The following is a 16,642-nucleotide window of genomic DNA, read 5'->3' as shown; positions in this document are numbered from 1 at the left end:
AAAATCATTCCTTTTGCACCTCTCTGGTAGAATTCACTGTATTCAGGAAACATTTTTTCCCTAATTCTACTTTCTCATTATTTTAATTTTACTTACAACTGAGTGACTGGCTACTTTTTAAGTGCTGGAGCTACATTCCCTTTCTTTCTCGAAGTTTTTCTGATCTTCCAGTTCCCTCAAGATTCCTTTTAAACTATAATTTAATGTGATTGGAGAAAATATGACTGATATATAGAACATATCTATTCTCTGTTCAATGTGTAAGGTACCTGTGGTAGCAGGTTCCATCAGGGGATCTAATTTAATACTATTTTTTTAAAAAGCAACTTTGGAAAATAGACCCTATAAAACCTGGAAAAAATGAATAGCAAAGTAAACCCATTGTCACTAAAATGTACTGATTTTAGGACTGTCTAATAACCATTGCTTTCCCTTGGTTGAAGAATAAAAGGGGAAATCTGTTTGTTGAAAATTCATCTGCACAGATTCTAACATGGATGTGCATTGACCTTATAAAATTATTCACACAAGTTATGATTCCTTTGATTTGGTAGGAGGACCTATCTTGTTTCTTCCTGTTCATTTTTCAGTAGTTAGCATAGAGACCATACTTCTCATCAGGAAGAGGAAAAATAATAAAAAAAATTAAAACCTCTCTGGGTTGTCACCTTTGGTTTGGTAATTGTTGCTAATTAAAGAACCATTTGATGTTGCAGATAAGATTTTGGAAGTACTTGCAATTTAATCTGTGGGGAAAAAAACATTAAAATAAGCGGGAGGAAAGGGTTTTTGGTTGACTAGCTAAAATTTTATTTGAGAGAAGATAATACGTATTTCTCAATTTGTAAGCTTGGATGTTCTGCAAGAACCTGCCAAGTAATTTCAGGTGGGCCTTGGTTTGTTGTATATTTGTCATGATCTGGATATGACAAAAGCCCGATTTAAAAAAAATAGGTTGTTAATGATTTCTCTTTACTTCAAGTAAAAATCACTTTTTTTTTTTTTTTTTTTTGCAGAACTTGGAATAAATTTTGATCACATTTGGCAAAAAACGCTGACAGTTTTGAATCCTCTAAAACCAGCAGATGGCAGCATCATGACTGAAACTGACCTGGCAGGCCCCATGCTTTTCTGCATAGCTCTGGGAGCAACCCTCCTTCTGGTAATGTATGGCTGCAGTCAGAAGGCTTTAACAACTGATTTAAGGCAGGGGCAGTGCTAGGGGGGAAGAAGGCAAACTCGAGATCAGGAGAAGAAGGATTCACTTCTTGTGGTGAAGAGTTTTCACTTAACTTGAATTTTCTTTTAGTAACAGTGTGAGATTTAATCAAAGCATACAAAACCACCTGCATGGGTAGAACATAGATAAGTCATTAATTTAAATGGCTTTGTAACAGTACAGTGTCAAAACTACATTAAAGGAAGTAAAATCAATGGCTTCTAGTTCATTTTCTTATTACAAAAAGTAGAATATAGGTAGAGAAGAGGCTGCCTTATATTTTAAAACATAGGGCTCACAGGAAAATTTTATTTCATAAAAACATCACATGTTGTATTTACGGGAGATTCTTTTCTGGTTATTTTATTTCTTTACCTTTTGAAGCAATAAATTGACTAGAATTTCATCTTGCTTAGTGTGTTGGTGATAGTGAGATTCTCTTTTGTATCTGTGTCTATTAGTCCTTGTATTGGATTCACCCTATGGATGATGAAAAAATGTTTGTGTTTGTGTGTTGTGATGTTTGTGTTCTTTTAAAAGACTGGGATTAAGAGTGTTTTCTTTTTTAAAAATGCATCAGGTAAAAAAGAAAAAGACAATGAATCCTAGAAAAATCCTAGAAAAAAGGAAAAAAAAAACAGAATTTGTAAATAAGTTTAAATAGAAAGGAGAATAAGTCTGAATTTGTGATTTAATCTCCTTGAACAAACTCCATGCCAGTTCAGATAGAATATCGTTTATAGTTAAATTCATTTGGGGGGAAAATGAGGTTTTGAGTTTATTCAGAATCAAAATAAATCAACGTTGTGATCATAGTCAAGAGACTTACTATAACACTAGACTCTGCCTTAAGTGAGTTATGGAATGATTAGGGATGTGAGAGTATCAATATACTTTACTCTGATCAGATCAAGCTTGTAGTATTGTGTTTGCTTCTGAATAACACATTATAGAAAGGACTTTGATAAACTGGAAAGTGTCAAAGAGAAGGCAGAGAAGTTCATGTATACATTGATTTGTTGAAGGTCTTTGAGATGTTTCACCTGAAGATGAGAAGACTTGAGCTTCTTCTTCCTCCCAGAAGATAGAACCAATACCAATGAACAATAGTCAAGTTTGAGATAAAGACAAGCTTTCATTTTGATGAGAGCTTCCCTCTGGTCATAAGATGTACATCGTTTTTGGAAGTCTTGGAGAAAAGTTGGACCGTCTTTTGGAACAAAGGGAATTCTTTTTAGGCATTGATTGATCTAGATGGCCCCTAAGAGGTCCCTTAGAATTTTAAGATTCTCCAGTCCCCTAATTTTCCAATGAGCATCTTGAAGTCCACAGAAGAAAAGTGATTTACCTGCTAAAGATTGACCTAAAACTTAGATGTCCTTTCTCCCTTGTACCCCATTGGCTTATATTCTTTCACTGTACTTAAACCTGAAAATATAAAAATTCTGAATCCGAAACAGACAGCACTATTAATGTAGAAGGAGAAACAAAGGGCATACAAACTGGTAAAAGAAATTCAGAAATCAAGAAAAAACCCTCAAAGAGAATTAGCAAGTTTCTTCTCTTTCAAATAAAAACTGAAATTCGTAACTGAAAGATCTATTTTGCAAATGCTTATTTAACTAGAGATATTTTAAAATGCTCATTTCATAAGATTAGTCAGCCTAGTGTTATGCATCAATTGCATAGTAATTTGTTTTAGTAAAAAAAAAAACACATTATATCCATTTGAACTAAGAGCATTTAGTGATACCATCTTATTTTTTTCCCTCTCTACAGAAGCAGATGTAAATTCCCTGTAAATCAAACACTATATCAAGTCTAGTTTTAATTTAGCTGCTGACCTGCCTTCTTCTGTCTTTGTCACAGTAATTTGATAATCTCAGATTAAGCTGCTAAAAAAGGCTATATTAATTAATCAAATAGTCAGAAACAATCAATTTAATATATTAACTAATCTTTTTTTTCTCCAAGTCATTTGTAATATTGCAATTGTTGGTTTTTCTGTTGAAAATATAATCTTCCTCTTTCAAGGACAGAATTAATTCTATTAAAATATATTTTAGATTTATAATGATACTGTCTGATAGTCAAAAGTTCTTTGTTTTTCAATAATGGTGCAGTGGTGAGAATAATAATTAATAAGAATAAAGTCAGTTCAAATTCTGGGTTTGTTTCACCATCTGCAAAATAAAACCAAACTACATATTCTAAAGTTTCTTTCAATTCAAATATTCTATTAAATATTACTTGGTCAAGTATATTTTTCTGAATCATTTTATACTAAGCATTAAATTTCATTTAAATTCATATTGAATTGTTATTTCTTTACTTTAACAGATATATAATCTCAAATCATTTTTGCATTTTTTCTCAATTTATGTGACTATTGATCATATTAGTCCATAAGCTGTCCCAAGAATCCACCAAATATTTTATACCCTTGTAATATAGTGTGGATTTCAGTGGAGAACAAACACTGTCCATTCCTTTACCTATATAACTCTACTACTTTTTTTCTCTGATTGTATATGTTACTTTGACTTTGAGTCACCTAGTAAGTTATTTCTCTTGTACAATTCTTTACCTTGAGTTATTGTAGCCTACTCTATCTATCATGTACCTCTTTAGAGCATTTAACTTTAATTCTTTAGAGACTTGTATTCCATCATGTGTCAATCATCAAAGCTCCACCAGAAGAATATTGGTATTGAAAAGATGGGTTTTAAAGCAATTATGAGGGCCATGAAGAATTTTACTGTGAAAATATGAAAAGTGTACTGCCCATAACCCTAATGTGCATCGAAAGTGCAACCTGGAGAAAAAGTAATCTGGAAGAATTTCTGCCATCCAGGTTATCAGAGAGAAGGAAGAAGATGATTCATAGAGAAAATAAAGAAGAAAAGCAGGCAGAGGGTCAAAAAATGTGATGCAGAACAAAAGAAAAGAAGAGCCCATGACCTTTAAATAATAGGATGAAACCCTTCCTGAAAAGGAGAAAGTTGATCCATCCCTGGGATAAACATCTTTTTGTAACCCAAGAAATAATAATATGAAACTCCAGGGCCTTAGTTAAGAGGCTAAACAATAATTCCCAGACAAAGAAGAGTGGTAAGTTGATAGTATGATAGCTATTTGATGACCTGGAATAAGCAACAGAGAAATCTTTTTGATTCCGATTACATGTATTTGGAATGTCAGGGTGATGGTGACGGGGTACCTTCCAGGAATTGTCAAAACTTATGATAACTTTTCTTTCTAGTAATCTTTCTAGAAATTAATTATGAGAATAAATGATATCACAAGAAGGAAACTAACAAGGGTTGTTTAAAATTATGAATTTCTATTCATAAATAAACAACAAATCATAAAGTTGTCAGGGCTAAAGATGATATTTTCATTCTTATTGAAAATAGAAGATTCTGAATAAAATAACAAATTGAAAAGAAGATATCTTAGTATCAGATGCCTATATGTGTGTGTGTCAAATGAGCACTTCATTGATAATAAGTGTGAGCTAGAGATTCTAAACTAAAGAGGCAAATTTGATCTCATAGGTATTATAGAAAATGGTGGAATGCAGTTCATGACTGGAATTTTGCTCTGTTTAAATTCCTTATTCAAAAGGAATAGATTAGATAAAATTCAAGAGGTTGTAGGATAGGATTAATATTAATAACATGCAGCCATATGAGGAAATCCAGAAAATTATGGGATAAAGCATAGTGGAGATCGCGTCAGTGAGAATCCATGGAAACAAGAAGAAAAATGATGTTGGAGGGCTATATTACAGACCACCTAGACAAAAAAAATTGGATGAGGAGTTTGGGAACATCATCAACTTAGCACAGAAGCGTGACATTGTAATGACAGATACTTCAATAATCTAAACATCCTGCTGGTGCTTTTTCTCTGTTAAAGTCAAAACAGCCCATAAATTTTTGAGTTGCATTTACTATTTATTCCATATTTTAAAAGGTATTAGTAAACAGGCAGTTGGACCTGATTCTGATAGAAAAGGAACTGATTTCTGAATCATGAATGACAAAAAATGTGATAGAAAGGAAAATCACTTGTCTGGAATCCTGTGCATTCTGGGTTTTGGCAGAGGCTTTAGAAAAGAAATCAATTGCATTTAATAGACTAATATTTTGAAAAGGATGGCTCTCCAAAAGATATGGGAAGGTAACAAGAATGAAATTCTGAAGATGTAAGCAGATATGTTTCTCATGAAGAGAAAAAAACTGGGAGTTTCCTAAAGATATGGATGTGGATACACAGGGAACTCATTGACAAACGTATTTAAAACCAATACATATAGGATATGAAAGCATAGAATGAATACAGAAGATTAATATAGCCTTGTAAAGATCCAGAGCCTAGAATGAATTGAGAATATGAAATAATCACAAAATTGAGGTTTGTGTCAAGTCAAATCAAAGAAGGATTTTGGTTGTTGCTCAGGGTGGATGGAATATTGGTAATGGTGGTGAGAGCAGTAAGGAAGAAGGCACCCTTCTCCACAATGATTTCTCTTCTCAGTGATGGCTGTGGATGCTGGGCTAGTAGGAGGTCTGATTTTTTGGGTGGCACTGCTAATTTCAATACTGGGTTGTCCCCGTCAGGATCTGAAGGGAGATGCTGATTAAGGTAAGGGTAGTAGTTTCCCTTGTCTCATACTCGCTCCCTATTCTTACCTCAATGAGCCTTACTACTCCTACTAGACTGGCTTGCCTATCCTTTGTATGACAGTTATTTGGCAATTAGAAAAGGATGGCTGGCTCCTTCTGCAGGAATAAATATTATTTTTCCCAGATGATGGCTGTGGGAGCTGGCCTATATTTGGGAATTTTGCCACTTACAGAGTTCTCTAGCTGGTGAGCAGTCATGATAACTGAAATAACAATTATACAGCATCTTGCTGCCCTCCATAAATTCACATCAGCAGGCTTAGATTAACTATGTCCCAGAGAACTGAATGGACCACCAAAAATGATGGCTGAGCTGCTGTTACTGATTTTTCAAAGATCTCAGGTAATGAGAAAGATGTAGGAATGTAAAGATACAAATATTTCCCCCTTTTTTTTTAAAGGGAAGAGGAGAGAGATTATTAAGTGTTGTCCAGTAAGGTTGACTTTTATTCATGGAAATATTCTCTACCACATTATTAAGGGGGTGGTAGGTGAGCACTTAAAAGGAAAGCAGTGATCACTAAAAGCTTGCATGGCTTCATCAAGAACAGGTCATGACAGACTAACCTCATTTATTTTATAACAGGGTTAATAGACTTTACATCAAGGGAATGCTTTACACATAATATGTTTAAATTTCAGCAAAGCATTTGACAAAGCTTCCCATGGCGATTAAAAATGGGTAGATATGGGCTAGATGATTTGGCACTCATTCAGTTACTTCCTCTGGTGGACCACAGACAGCAAAACTAGGTCTGTCAAGTTAGAGGGAGATTTCTAGTATGTGCTTGAGGAATATATCTTTGGACCTCTCCTGTTTAACCTTTTAAACAATGACTTGGATGAAAACATAAATAGCATACTCTTGAGATGGCTGATGGAAGTTGGATCCAAAAAATATAATGACAGGAAAAAAACAAAGAGATGAACGGGTAACAAGAAATTTAGAGGGGACAAATCTATGTTTCTATTTTTTTGGGGGGATTAATGCTACTTGAGGCTATTTTAAGACAGTTATAATGGCAGGAATGATGGTGTTGAGAGTTCTGATATATTTTATACTTTCTGCATCATGTTTTAGCAAAGGCACAGACTAGTCTGTATGTGTCCAAAAGGGAGGAATCAGGGATAGATAAGGGATTATAGAACAAATGGCAAGGACTCTGAAGAAACTGGGGATAGTAAGCCTGAAGAAGACTCATGAAGAGATATAATTGTTTTCTTCAAATATCTGAAAAATTGTTATGTGAAAGACCCTATGGAACAGATCTAGGAGCAGTGGTGAGAAATTGTAGTGAGATATATTTAGATGTGATTTAGGGGAAATATCATAATAACAAGAGATGACTGGAAGTGTAATAGGGTATTTCAAGAGGTATAGTGTATTCCACTACTATCCTGAAAGTTTTCAAGCAAAGACTATATGACCACGGATTGGCCATGTTGTGCAAAATTAGCTACAGGTTAAAAATGCATGGTTTCTGAGGTTCTTCCCAGCTCTTAGGGGCTATAAAAATAGAAACCAATTAATTTGGTTACTTTTGTATTATGATCATTAGTATATGATTTCTGATCCATATGAAGAAAGGAAGCCCTCACAAAACTTCTACTTCATTGCATTCTGTATGCAGCAGTGCTCCAGCAACTCTACAATGTTTTGTGGTTCAGCAAACCCCACCCAGCTAGAATCCCAAAAGGCCAAGTAGAGAAATGTGCAAAATTTTGTAAATAATGCTTTTTCCAGCAGCTGAATTCCCTTGATTCCCAAAGACTGGCAAGAGCCAGCAGTGAACCAGCTCTAAAATATCCTCCCCCTTCATTGCCATCTGAATTTCCTCTTGGTGGATTGTGTTTGCTTATGTGATTAAGTTGTGATATTCCCATTTCTTTCAGGCAGGAAAAGTTCAGTTTGGCTACGTGTATGGCATGAGTGCAATTGGGTGCCTTGGGATTCATGCATTACTGAACCTGATGAGCACTTCAGGAGTGTCATATGGATGTGTGGCGAGCGTGCTGGGTTACTGTCTGCTCCCTATGGTCATTCTGTCCAGCTGTGCCATATTCTTCTCACTGCAGTAAGTACCTGTGTGTGCTAATTGACCCCACAAGCACAATCTCAGTTAAGACAGAGGCATAGCAGAGCAGCTGCTTCCTGTTTCAGAACGTTTTAGTTTGGGGATTGGTAGGACTATGGCTATTAAGAAGGTTCAAAAAGAAGGAAAAGTAGGTCAGTGTTGGTCTCAGGTGCATTATCCAACCCTGTGCCTTTTCAAAAAAAATTCCAGTTTTTCTTTAAATCTGGCGTTTTTTAAGCTGTCATCCTGTAAGCTACTCGCTCTTAATGTGAACTGGTGCCTTGGGTAGTATGATGACTACAAACAAAACATTCACTTGTTTGATTTTTTAGAAATAGGAACTCTGTGAACATTGACAAAGTATCTATGCTCCCAGGCAATTTTACTACCCAAGAGAAGAGCAACTCTGATCTGTCTCAGCACGACTTCTTGCAGTAAAGACTTGCCAGGAACACTGAAGGGGACATTGTGACTTTGTGACGAATACACTGTGGGGTGGATACGCTTTGTCAACGACAAAGACTGATATAAATGGAAAGTTATTATTAGTATTGAGATAGATTTGGGCTCCATATAAGGAGAAAGTCTTACTCCAACATGTCATTATGAGTAGAGGTGACCATAGGTTGTGAGAGCAAGGAAGACATAGTGTATCATCTATTGGATTTAGAACCAGGAAAACTTGGTTCCAATACTGCATCAGATATTTACTACTATTATCCTTAGCAAGACAATTAAGCTTTGAGATTTCATTTCTACATTTGAGACATAGGGCTATCCATAGCATCTTCAATAGCAGGGTCATCATAAGGTTCAGCCATAGCAACTCTCAAGGACTGCCATAGAAAGCTTGTAAGCTTTGTCAGTTGAGGGAGTGGATGAACTAGCAAAAAACACAGATCCTTGAAGTTTTGAAATTGGAAACTATTTATTTTTTAAAAATAATAAAATTCATTTTATCTTTATCACTAAGATCTTCATATTTGCAATTTTAAAGAACTTAGCCCTGGTGAAGCTATTCTATCAAGATACTTCAACATTTTCCTGGCCCATGAATGTATCAGTACCCCTTCATCTTCTTCCACTTGCCCAGATCCAAAGCCATGGAGAAAGAAAGTCATTCTAGAAGCAGGTTTTCTGCCTGTGTCAGTGGGTGTTGGAACCCTGTTTTCCCAGAATCAGCTGGAGTCAGGATAATCAAAAGTCTTTATTCTTGGTCTTTTGTGGTCACGGTCAGGGGATTAGATCTAGTAATCTTCACAATCTTCCTCTCTCTCTACCGCCAGGAGAATGCCCCAATTTCCTCCTCCTACTCCACCCACTCATGTCACTTCCCCTCCTTTGTCTACACCTACCCATTATAGCCAGCACAGAACAGTTGGGGAGGGTCATCCTTCAAACATGTTAATAGAGAATTGTCCAATTGGCAATTAGTCTCATATGCTCTATTATCCAAGTGCATTTGCTCAGTTCTAGCCCTTTACAAGTGGGTAGTCATTGTTGGCTCTGGTGATCCACTGATCATCAAATGAAGTGGACTCTGGGAGTAATTTGGAAAAGGGCAAAGGAAAAAAAAAGTCCATGGAACTAACTCATCATTTACTTTTACCTTTAAAAGTCCTTTCACATACTGGTGATGACAGTTTTAAGTAACAATGTTGGAGATAGTGCTAGGTAATCTGTTGTGGAATGGATATTCAAGAAAGGGAGCCCAGGATCCCTAAAGAATTAGTACTTGTGTGTGTGAGGGGTTATTGCTTAGGTATCAACATCAAGGGCCTTATTCTTGACTGAACCCACTACAGTGAAACAATAGGTAATTGTATAATTGCATGCCCTAAAACTCAACTTGATGGGAAAGGCATTTAAATAAACCCAAGCATGGTAATGGAAAAGGGTATATTATACATGTTCTTTAAAAAGTTAGTCAAATTGTTTTCCTTTTTTAAGAGAGAGTTAACATTGAATGTTAGAGTAAGGAGAAACTAGGAGTTCTTAATCTTTTTGCATCATGGACTCCTTTGGCAGTCTAGTGATTTCCAATACCATTGTGGTTTGTTTTCTATTCATAATCAAAGGAAATGCTAAATTTCAGTTAGAGGTTAATAAGAAGAAAGGTGTAATTTTTTTCATTTCACTTTGTGAGTTTTATGAAATCTATCCCTCGATCCCAAGCTGAGAACAACTGTTATGGTCCAAACCACTTGATTTTTCAGATAAAGAAATTGAGGACCAGTGAGGCAAAGTAACTGACCAGAATCTCTTAATAGGTAGACCTTAGAAACATCTTAGCAAAACTGTTGTTTATTTTTACTTTTAAAAGTTTAATTTGTTGTGGGTTTTTTCTAAAACCAAAGACATTTCTTCCCCAGCTTTCACCTCCCAACATTGAATCCTCCCTTGTGACAAAGAAACATATTTAAGAAAATTTGATACAGGGACTAAAGCTGATAGATGTCTTGTATACATTTCTTTCTCTGTAGTCTTCCTTCTTTCTACTGAGAAGAGGGAGTAATATTTCAGGATCAGTTCTCAGGGTTTAAGAGTAGGCATTATAATTAAACTTTTAGTGTTGTTTTCATTTGCATTATTGTAGTCATTATACATGCTGACAAAACTCGTTTAAAAGGGTATTTGTTCTAATATTTGATTATCATTTTCAGTGAAGTTGAGATTTAAGCCAAGAATATCAAATGGTATAGATAGTTGTAAAATGTCAGTAGATTTTTCAAAATATCTGAGTTTAGGATAACAATCTTGCCTTTTGTAAATTATTGTAATTTAGTGTTTTGGTCATTAGGTTTTAGTGGCTAAATCATGAATGACTATAATAAAAAAGCAAACAAATCCAGTCCCCAAGACTATTAAACTAGAAATACTTTCAAGTGCTTTGATTGTCGTAACTTCTCATTAAATAATCAGGTATCATTTTATAATTTCATTTAGAATACCAGTAAAATAAGTTATTACAGAGATTATTCTTAATTGATATTGATTGAACCAACATGTACTATTTGTTGCCTTATTTTAAAATGTTCTTGAAGGGCACCATGTCTAAGAACATATTTATTTAAGGAGTTTTTCACAACAGATTTCTCAGATTACTTATACCGGGCAAAGAAACAGAGGGTTGCTCTGCTGCTTCCATGGCACTTCTTTGTATCTTCAGAAAACCAAAAGAGACAGAAGGGAATAGTGAATATATAACAGAGTCAATGATTGAGTCAACATGCATTTATTAACTGCGGACATCTATGCATATTGAGGATCTGCACTCAAGGAGCTTATAGTCTATCAGAAAGGCCAGACATTTGAGCTCTTCCTTCCCTCTGATTGCTTCCCAACATCACTCCTTTTTATTTTATAATTATAAATTTTTTGACAGTATATATGCATGAGTAATTTTTTTAATAACATTATCCCTTGTATTCATTTTTCCAAATTATCCCCTCCCTCCCTCTACTCCCTTCCCTAGATGACAGGCAATCTCATACATTTTACATGTGTTACAATATAACCTAGATACAATATATGTGTGTAAATCCCATTTACTTGTTGCACATTAAGTATTTGAATCCGAAGGTATAAGTGACCAGTGTTCCCTCTCTGGGTGTAGTTGTTTCTGACCATCATTGATCAACTGGAAGTGACCAACATCACTCCTTAATGATTGGATGATTTTGAGGTGTCACCTTACCATTCTGGGTTTTCTAAATTGTCTCATCTGTAAAATACTTTCTTTAAATACTCATGTTTTTATTGGTGTGGATTCTCCTTTCTCACAAGCTGATCCAAACCACTCCATCACTTAGTAGGTATCATGGCTGAACAATTAATCACACTGTACCCAGTCTGACCTCTTAAATTTAGTTTTTTCAAACATAGCTTGATCTTTGAATAGGAGACATAGCATCCTTATCATCAGGTGGACACCTAAGCCTTTGTACTTTAGCCAAACCTGTAGGAGTTGCTAACTAGTTAGTATAATACCATTTAAGAACTCAGGGTTATTTTTATCCTAAAATGGAACAGGAACATTGCAGGAGATCTATGAAAGAAGGATAATAATTCAATTAAATGCAGCAAGCTTGTATTAAATGTTTTCTTTGGGTAAGACATAATATGGAGGAGTGCAGAGGGACTGGCTCCATAGTCAGGCAGACTTGGGTATAAATTCTATCTCTGTTATATCCTAGTTGTGTGAACCTGGGGACATCATCTCAGCTCTCAGATTCAGGCAGCTTTCTAAAGCTAGAAATCATATGATTTGGTAAAGGAGTTTTCTTTATCAGGAATTCTCACTACACCTAAGAAATCAAAAGCCTGAAACCCTCCTTCCCTCAAATGCACTTAAGCTTTATGACAAAGCAAAAACAGTCACCTTCCAAGGAACTGAAAAATCTTAATACAACAACCTGAGTCCTCAACTACCTAGCATCTTGAGGGCCCTTCTAATGATAAAGATTTATTATTCTGAACAACAAATTTTTCAAGCTCAAAAGGAAATCCTTCCTCTCTCTACCTCATTCTTTAATTCTATAGAGTAACCATTATTCATGGCCTTGTTGCTACCAGAATATTGCCTTGCTGCTATCACATATGGTCTCCCTTTCTGTACAACATTTGCCCAAGCTTTTCATGGAATCCTAGACTCATAGCACTACGAAGGTACTTGAATATCATATGGTTTCCCCTTCTCCTTTCACAGATGAGGAAATTGAGGCTTTAAGAGATAAAATTACCCATTTGAGATCATTAATGGTAGAACTGCTCTGGTAATTGATGAGTATAAAATTAGGCTTAGAATAGGTAACTGCAGTGACAGAGCTGGGGCAAAATTCAGCAGAATCCTTCCAGTCATTTCTCTTATTACAGCCATAACTCCCCCCCCCAAAAAAAACAAATAAACACTTTACACCCATATTTGCATATACAGGCAATATACTAATGGAATGAAGAGTTGAGCCATTCTCTCTAAAGGTAGGGAAATATTCAGCCTCACATTACAGGTAAGATTCTGGGGTTGAAAAGAGAGAATTAGAATTGATAGCTGAATGTATCTAATTATATAGCTGCCTCAATAGATGTCAAATTAAGGAGTTTCAAGAGATGAGATGTAGGAGACTCAAAAGAAACAGGATGAGAGTTCAGAAGAATTCTCCTATTTCCAGGGGATTTTAAAAATGTTTTTGTTTTTTACAAAAATAAAGGCTTATAATTTGATTAGTAAGATTCTTGGTTCTGAATTTGTGACTTCCTTTTATTTTGGTTCATATTAATCATATAGTTTTCTTATTTCTAGGGGGACCATTGGGACCATATCAGCATTAATCATCATTGGATGGTGTAGTCTATCTGCATCCAAAATCTTCAGTTCAGCACTTTCTATGGAAGGACAGCAACTTCTAGTAGCTTACCCTTGTGCCTTACTTTATGGCCTTTTTGCCCTCTTGACTGTTTTCTAATGTATTCAGAATAGACTTATTGTGTGATCTTTGTTTGCTTGTCTAGTTACTTTAAAAAGAGATTTACATACTTTATTGAAATGAATTCTCCTTTACCTCTGAATAGATAATAGTAAATTAAGAAACAAAATGACACTTTAAGATGACATAGAGTTGAAGCTTCTCTGGCTTGAAAGACATTTTTGCTTCTCTGCTTATAAAATAAGACTTAAAACTATTGTGGGATTTATTTTGGAAAGACAGTTGGGGTTAAGTGATTTGCTTAGGGTCACATATAAAATAAAACTATTGTAAAATAAAAGAACTCTTTTAAAGAGTTTTCCCCCTCTTAATTCTTCTTAAGCAGGGAATATAATTGCTTGATTTACTAAAAAGAGTTGTGTATTATAAAGAACTGTGTGTTAGAAAGAGTAGTATGTTAAGTAAAATCATATTACTAAGGTAATGTGTTTCTAAAAAAGTGTCTCAGGAAAAATTCATTGAGAAATTAAAGAAACAGTGGTGTATGATCACTCTTTAATCCAATGTGCATTTTTACAAAGAAAGATCATTTACAGTCTTCTTCATTTTGGTAAGTATAAAGTATAGGTATTATAGATACTTGTGACAGTAGGATAGAAAACTATTTATCTTTACCTTTCACTTGTACATATTAAATGAACTCCATAATTTGAAGGAAAGATGAGTTTCTAAGTCTTCTTATTGACAGCCAGTATTATCTATTTCACCAGTCTCATATTAAAATATAGACTATGTTCAAGAATTTGGCTGCCAGGATAAGAGGATGGCTATTGATAGATTTATCAATCATTATATCAGAAAGGATTTATTAAATATCTCTTTGTATCAGTCTGATCAGGCACTTGAGATGAAAATGAAACAGTTATTTTCTTTGAGAAATTTATGTTCTAGAAGGGGAAGCAACATATAAAATATGTCCATATAAAATAAGTGCATACAAAATAAATTCAAGATACTTTTTTTGGGGGGAAGGCATTAGTAGCTAGAATGGTGGGAGATTCAGAAAATGACTCTATAGAAGGTAGAGTTCTTTCTGAACTTAAAAAGAAATGAAGAATTCTAAGAGGTAGAGTCAATGGGGGAATGAGGGGTTCATTCCTATCCAAAGCATTTTAAAGTTTCTGCTGAATGTATTCTTGGGTAGAGGTTCCTTATATTTCCATAGATTCCTGTTCCAATTACTGTGTAAAGAAAAGTCAAAGAAAGCACTTCAATATAGCAGTATTAAACTTGTGCCTGGAGGATTGGATAGAAAGAGACTTCAAGCAGAACACATACAATTTTCTCTAATTTAAATACAAAAGGAAAATTTCTAAATATTGAGATGCTCACCCAGTATTCTATGTGTGCTTTCCTTATAACTTCAGGAGAATTGAGTTGCATGGTTTAGTGGAAGTTTGTAAAAGATCTATGGAAAAACATGGATAAGAGTTACAAAGGATTAGAAAATAGAGCTGGGTTGCAATCTGCATTGAGAGGAGAAATACCCATATTGAAGAGATTGTGAATTTGCTGAAATGCCAAATCATAATTAATTATAGTGTTTAGTTGTTAGGCTTTCGATATGAAAAGGGCACTGATTTAGCTGATAATTCAACACAAAATGTTACACTAAAATATATATTTCATTTAAAATTTTCTCTTTATGTTTTTTCTTTCTTCTTTGGTAGATCAATCCCTGGTAGAATGATTTACTGAGGTCCAATAAATTGATTGTATTTTTCTCCTATTGATTGCTCTAAGTAAGAATTTGTAATTTTTTTTGGAGGTGGAGAGAGAAGTAGATACAGTAGGTTCTTTAAAAGGAACATTTTGAAAAAAATTGGGGGGGAGGAAATTTGTTCAGAATTTGAAAGTACTTTAAAGAACTCACATTATCAAAAAAACCCACAATTTTTGAAACTTAGAAAACTTCATTAAAGTCATTAAGGAAGTAAGTGACTATAGAAAAGTGAGCTTTTTATAAACCTCATTCAAATACAGGTAGGAAGTTTTCCCTATTGACTGTGGTTTTCTACATTAAAAAAAAGCTCAGATATGTCTTCATGAATTGAAAAAAGTGCACTTATCTCAATTGTGACATTTTTATTTTGTAAATAAGTTTTAATGATATTTTTTTGGTTTTGCTTCACTTTGTTTTCTCCCTTATCCTTCTCTTTCCTCCCAGAAAACCAATCTTTGTAGCAAAATACTTAAAAGAAAAAAAAAGAGAAAAAATAAGCAAAGCCTATAAATTTATTTTAAAAAATCTTGAAGCATAATCATTTTTTTCCATTTCTTCAAATTATCAGGGGAAAGTATCTTCTCATATGTCTTCCTTGAGCATTGTGCTTGTTGTTTATAATTTGACAACATTATTTTTTTTTTTATTGGTGTGTGAGTGTGTGGGTGTGGTAATTCATAATATTTACATGTTGCCTTTATAGTAGATAATGTTTTCCTGGTTTTGCTCTTTTCACATTGTGTATATTCATTAAGTCTTCTCATGCTTCTTGGTATTCAACCTTTTAAATTTTCATTACATTTTCTTCTTTTGTAGTATTCTCTCATACTTATATACCACAACTTGATGAGTCATTCCACAATTGATGAGCATATACTTTGCTTCTGCTTCTTTTTTACAAAAAAAATTGCTACTATAAATATTTTGGTGTATATTAAACCTTACATTTTGTTAATAACTTCCTTGGGACAAACACCTGAGTCACATTTGTTGATTATCTATTGAGGAATGGGTTTTGACTAAATATTTATTTTAGGTATGGCTGAGGATACTAAACTGTGATCTGAGATATTTAATATATAATTTTTTTCCCAGTTAGCCACTTTCTTTCTTATCCTTGAAGCATTAGTATTCTTTGGGCAAAAGTTTTTTTGTGTTTTAGATAATTAAAATGATCTATAATATCTTTTGGTATTGCCCTGATTGTTTAAGAATTTAGTTCTTTCTATTTTTGTGAAAGGTATTTGATATTCTTCTATTCTAATTTATTATTGCATGGTCTTTAATATTCAAATCTTGTTTACATTCAACATTTATTGTGGAATATAGTGAAGTTGGTCTACAGCTAATTTTTGCTGGACTGCTTCCCACTTCTCCCTGCAGTTCTTATCAGATAAGAGCATATATAGTTTTTCTTTGGGTTTATTGATCATTGCTTATTGAATTCC

General features: G+C 34.3%; 1 protein-coding gene across 1 annotated transcript in view; it reads left to right on the top strand.

Annotated features, from left to right (window-relative positions):
• Positions 1-13,764, top strand: part of YIPF7 (Yip1 domain family member 7) — a 53,177-nt gene extending 39,413 nt beyond the window's left edge. The window contains 3 exon segments of the mRNA XM_074274568.1: positions 1,017-1,162; positions 7,804-7,985; positions 13,288-13,764. Coding sequence (XP_074130669.1) covers positions 1,017-1,162; positions 7,804-7,985; positions 13,288-13,450 — 491 coding nt within the window. The 3' untranslated portion in view covers positions 13,451-13,764.
• Positions 13,765-16,642: the final 2,878 nt, after the last annotated feature.

This window comes from Sminthopsis crassicaudata, chromosome 6 (assembly GCF_048593235.1).
Source record: "Sminthopsis crassicaudata isolate SCR6 chromosome 6, ASM4859323v1, whole genome shotgun sequence".
Lineage (NCBI taxonomy): Eukaryota > Metazoa > Chordata > Mammalia > Dasyuromorphia > Dasyuridae > Sminthopsis > Sminthopsis crassicaudata.
The sequence above is the reverse complement of the archived record's forward strand: the minus strand, read 5'-3'. Positions and strand labels throughout refer to the sequence as shown.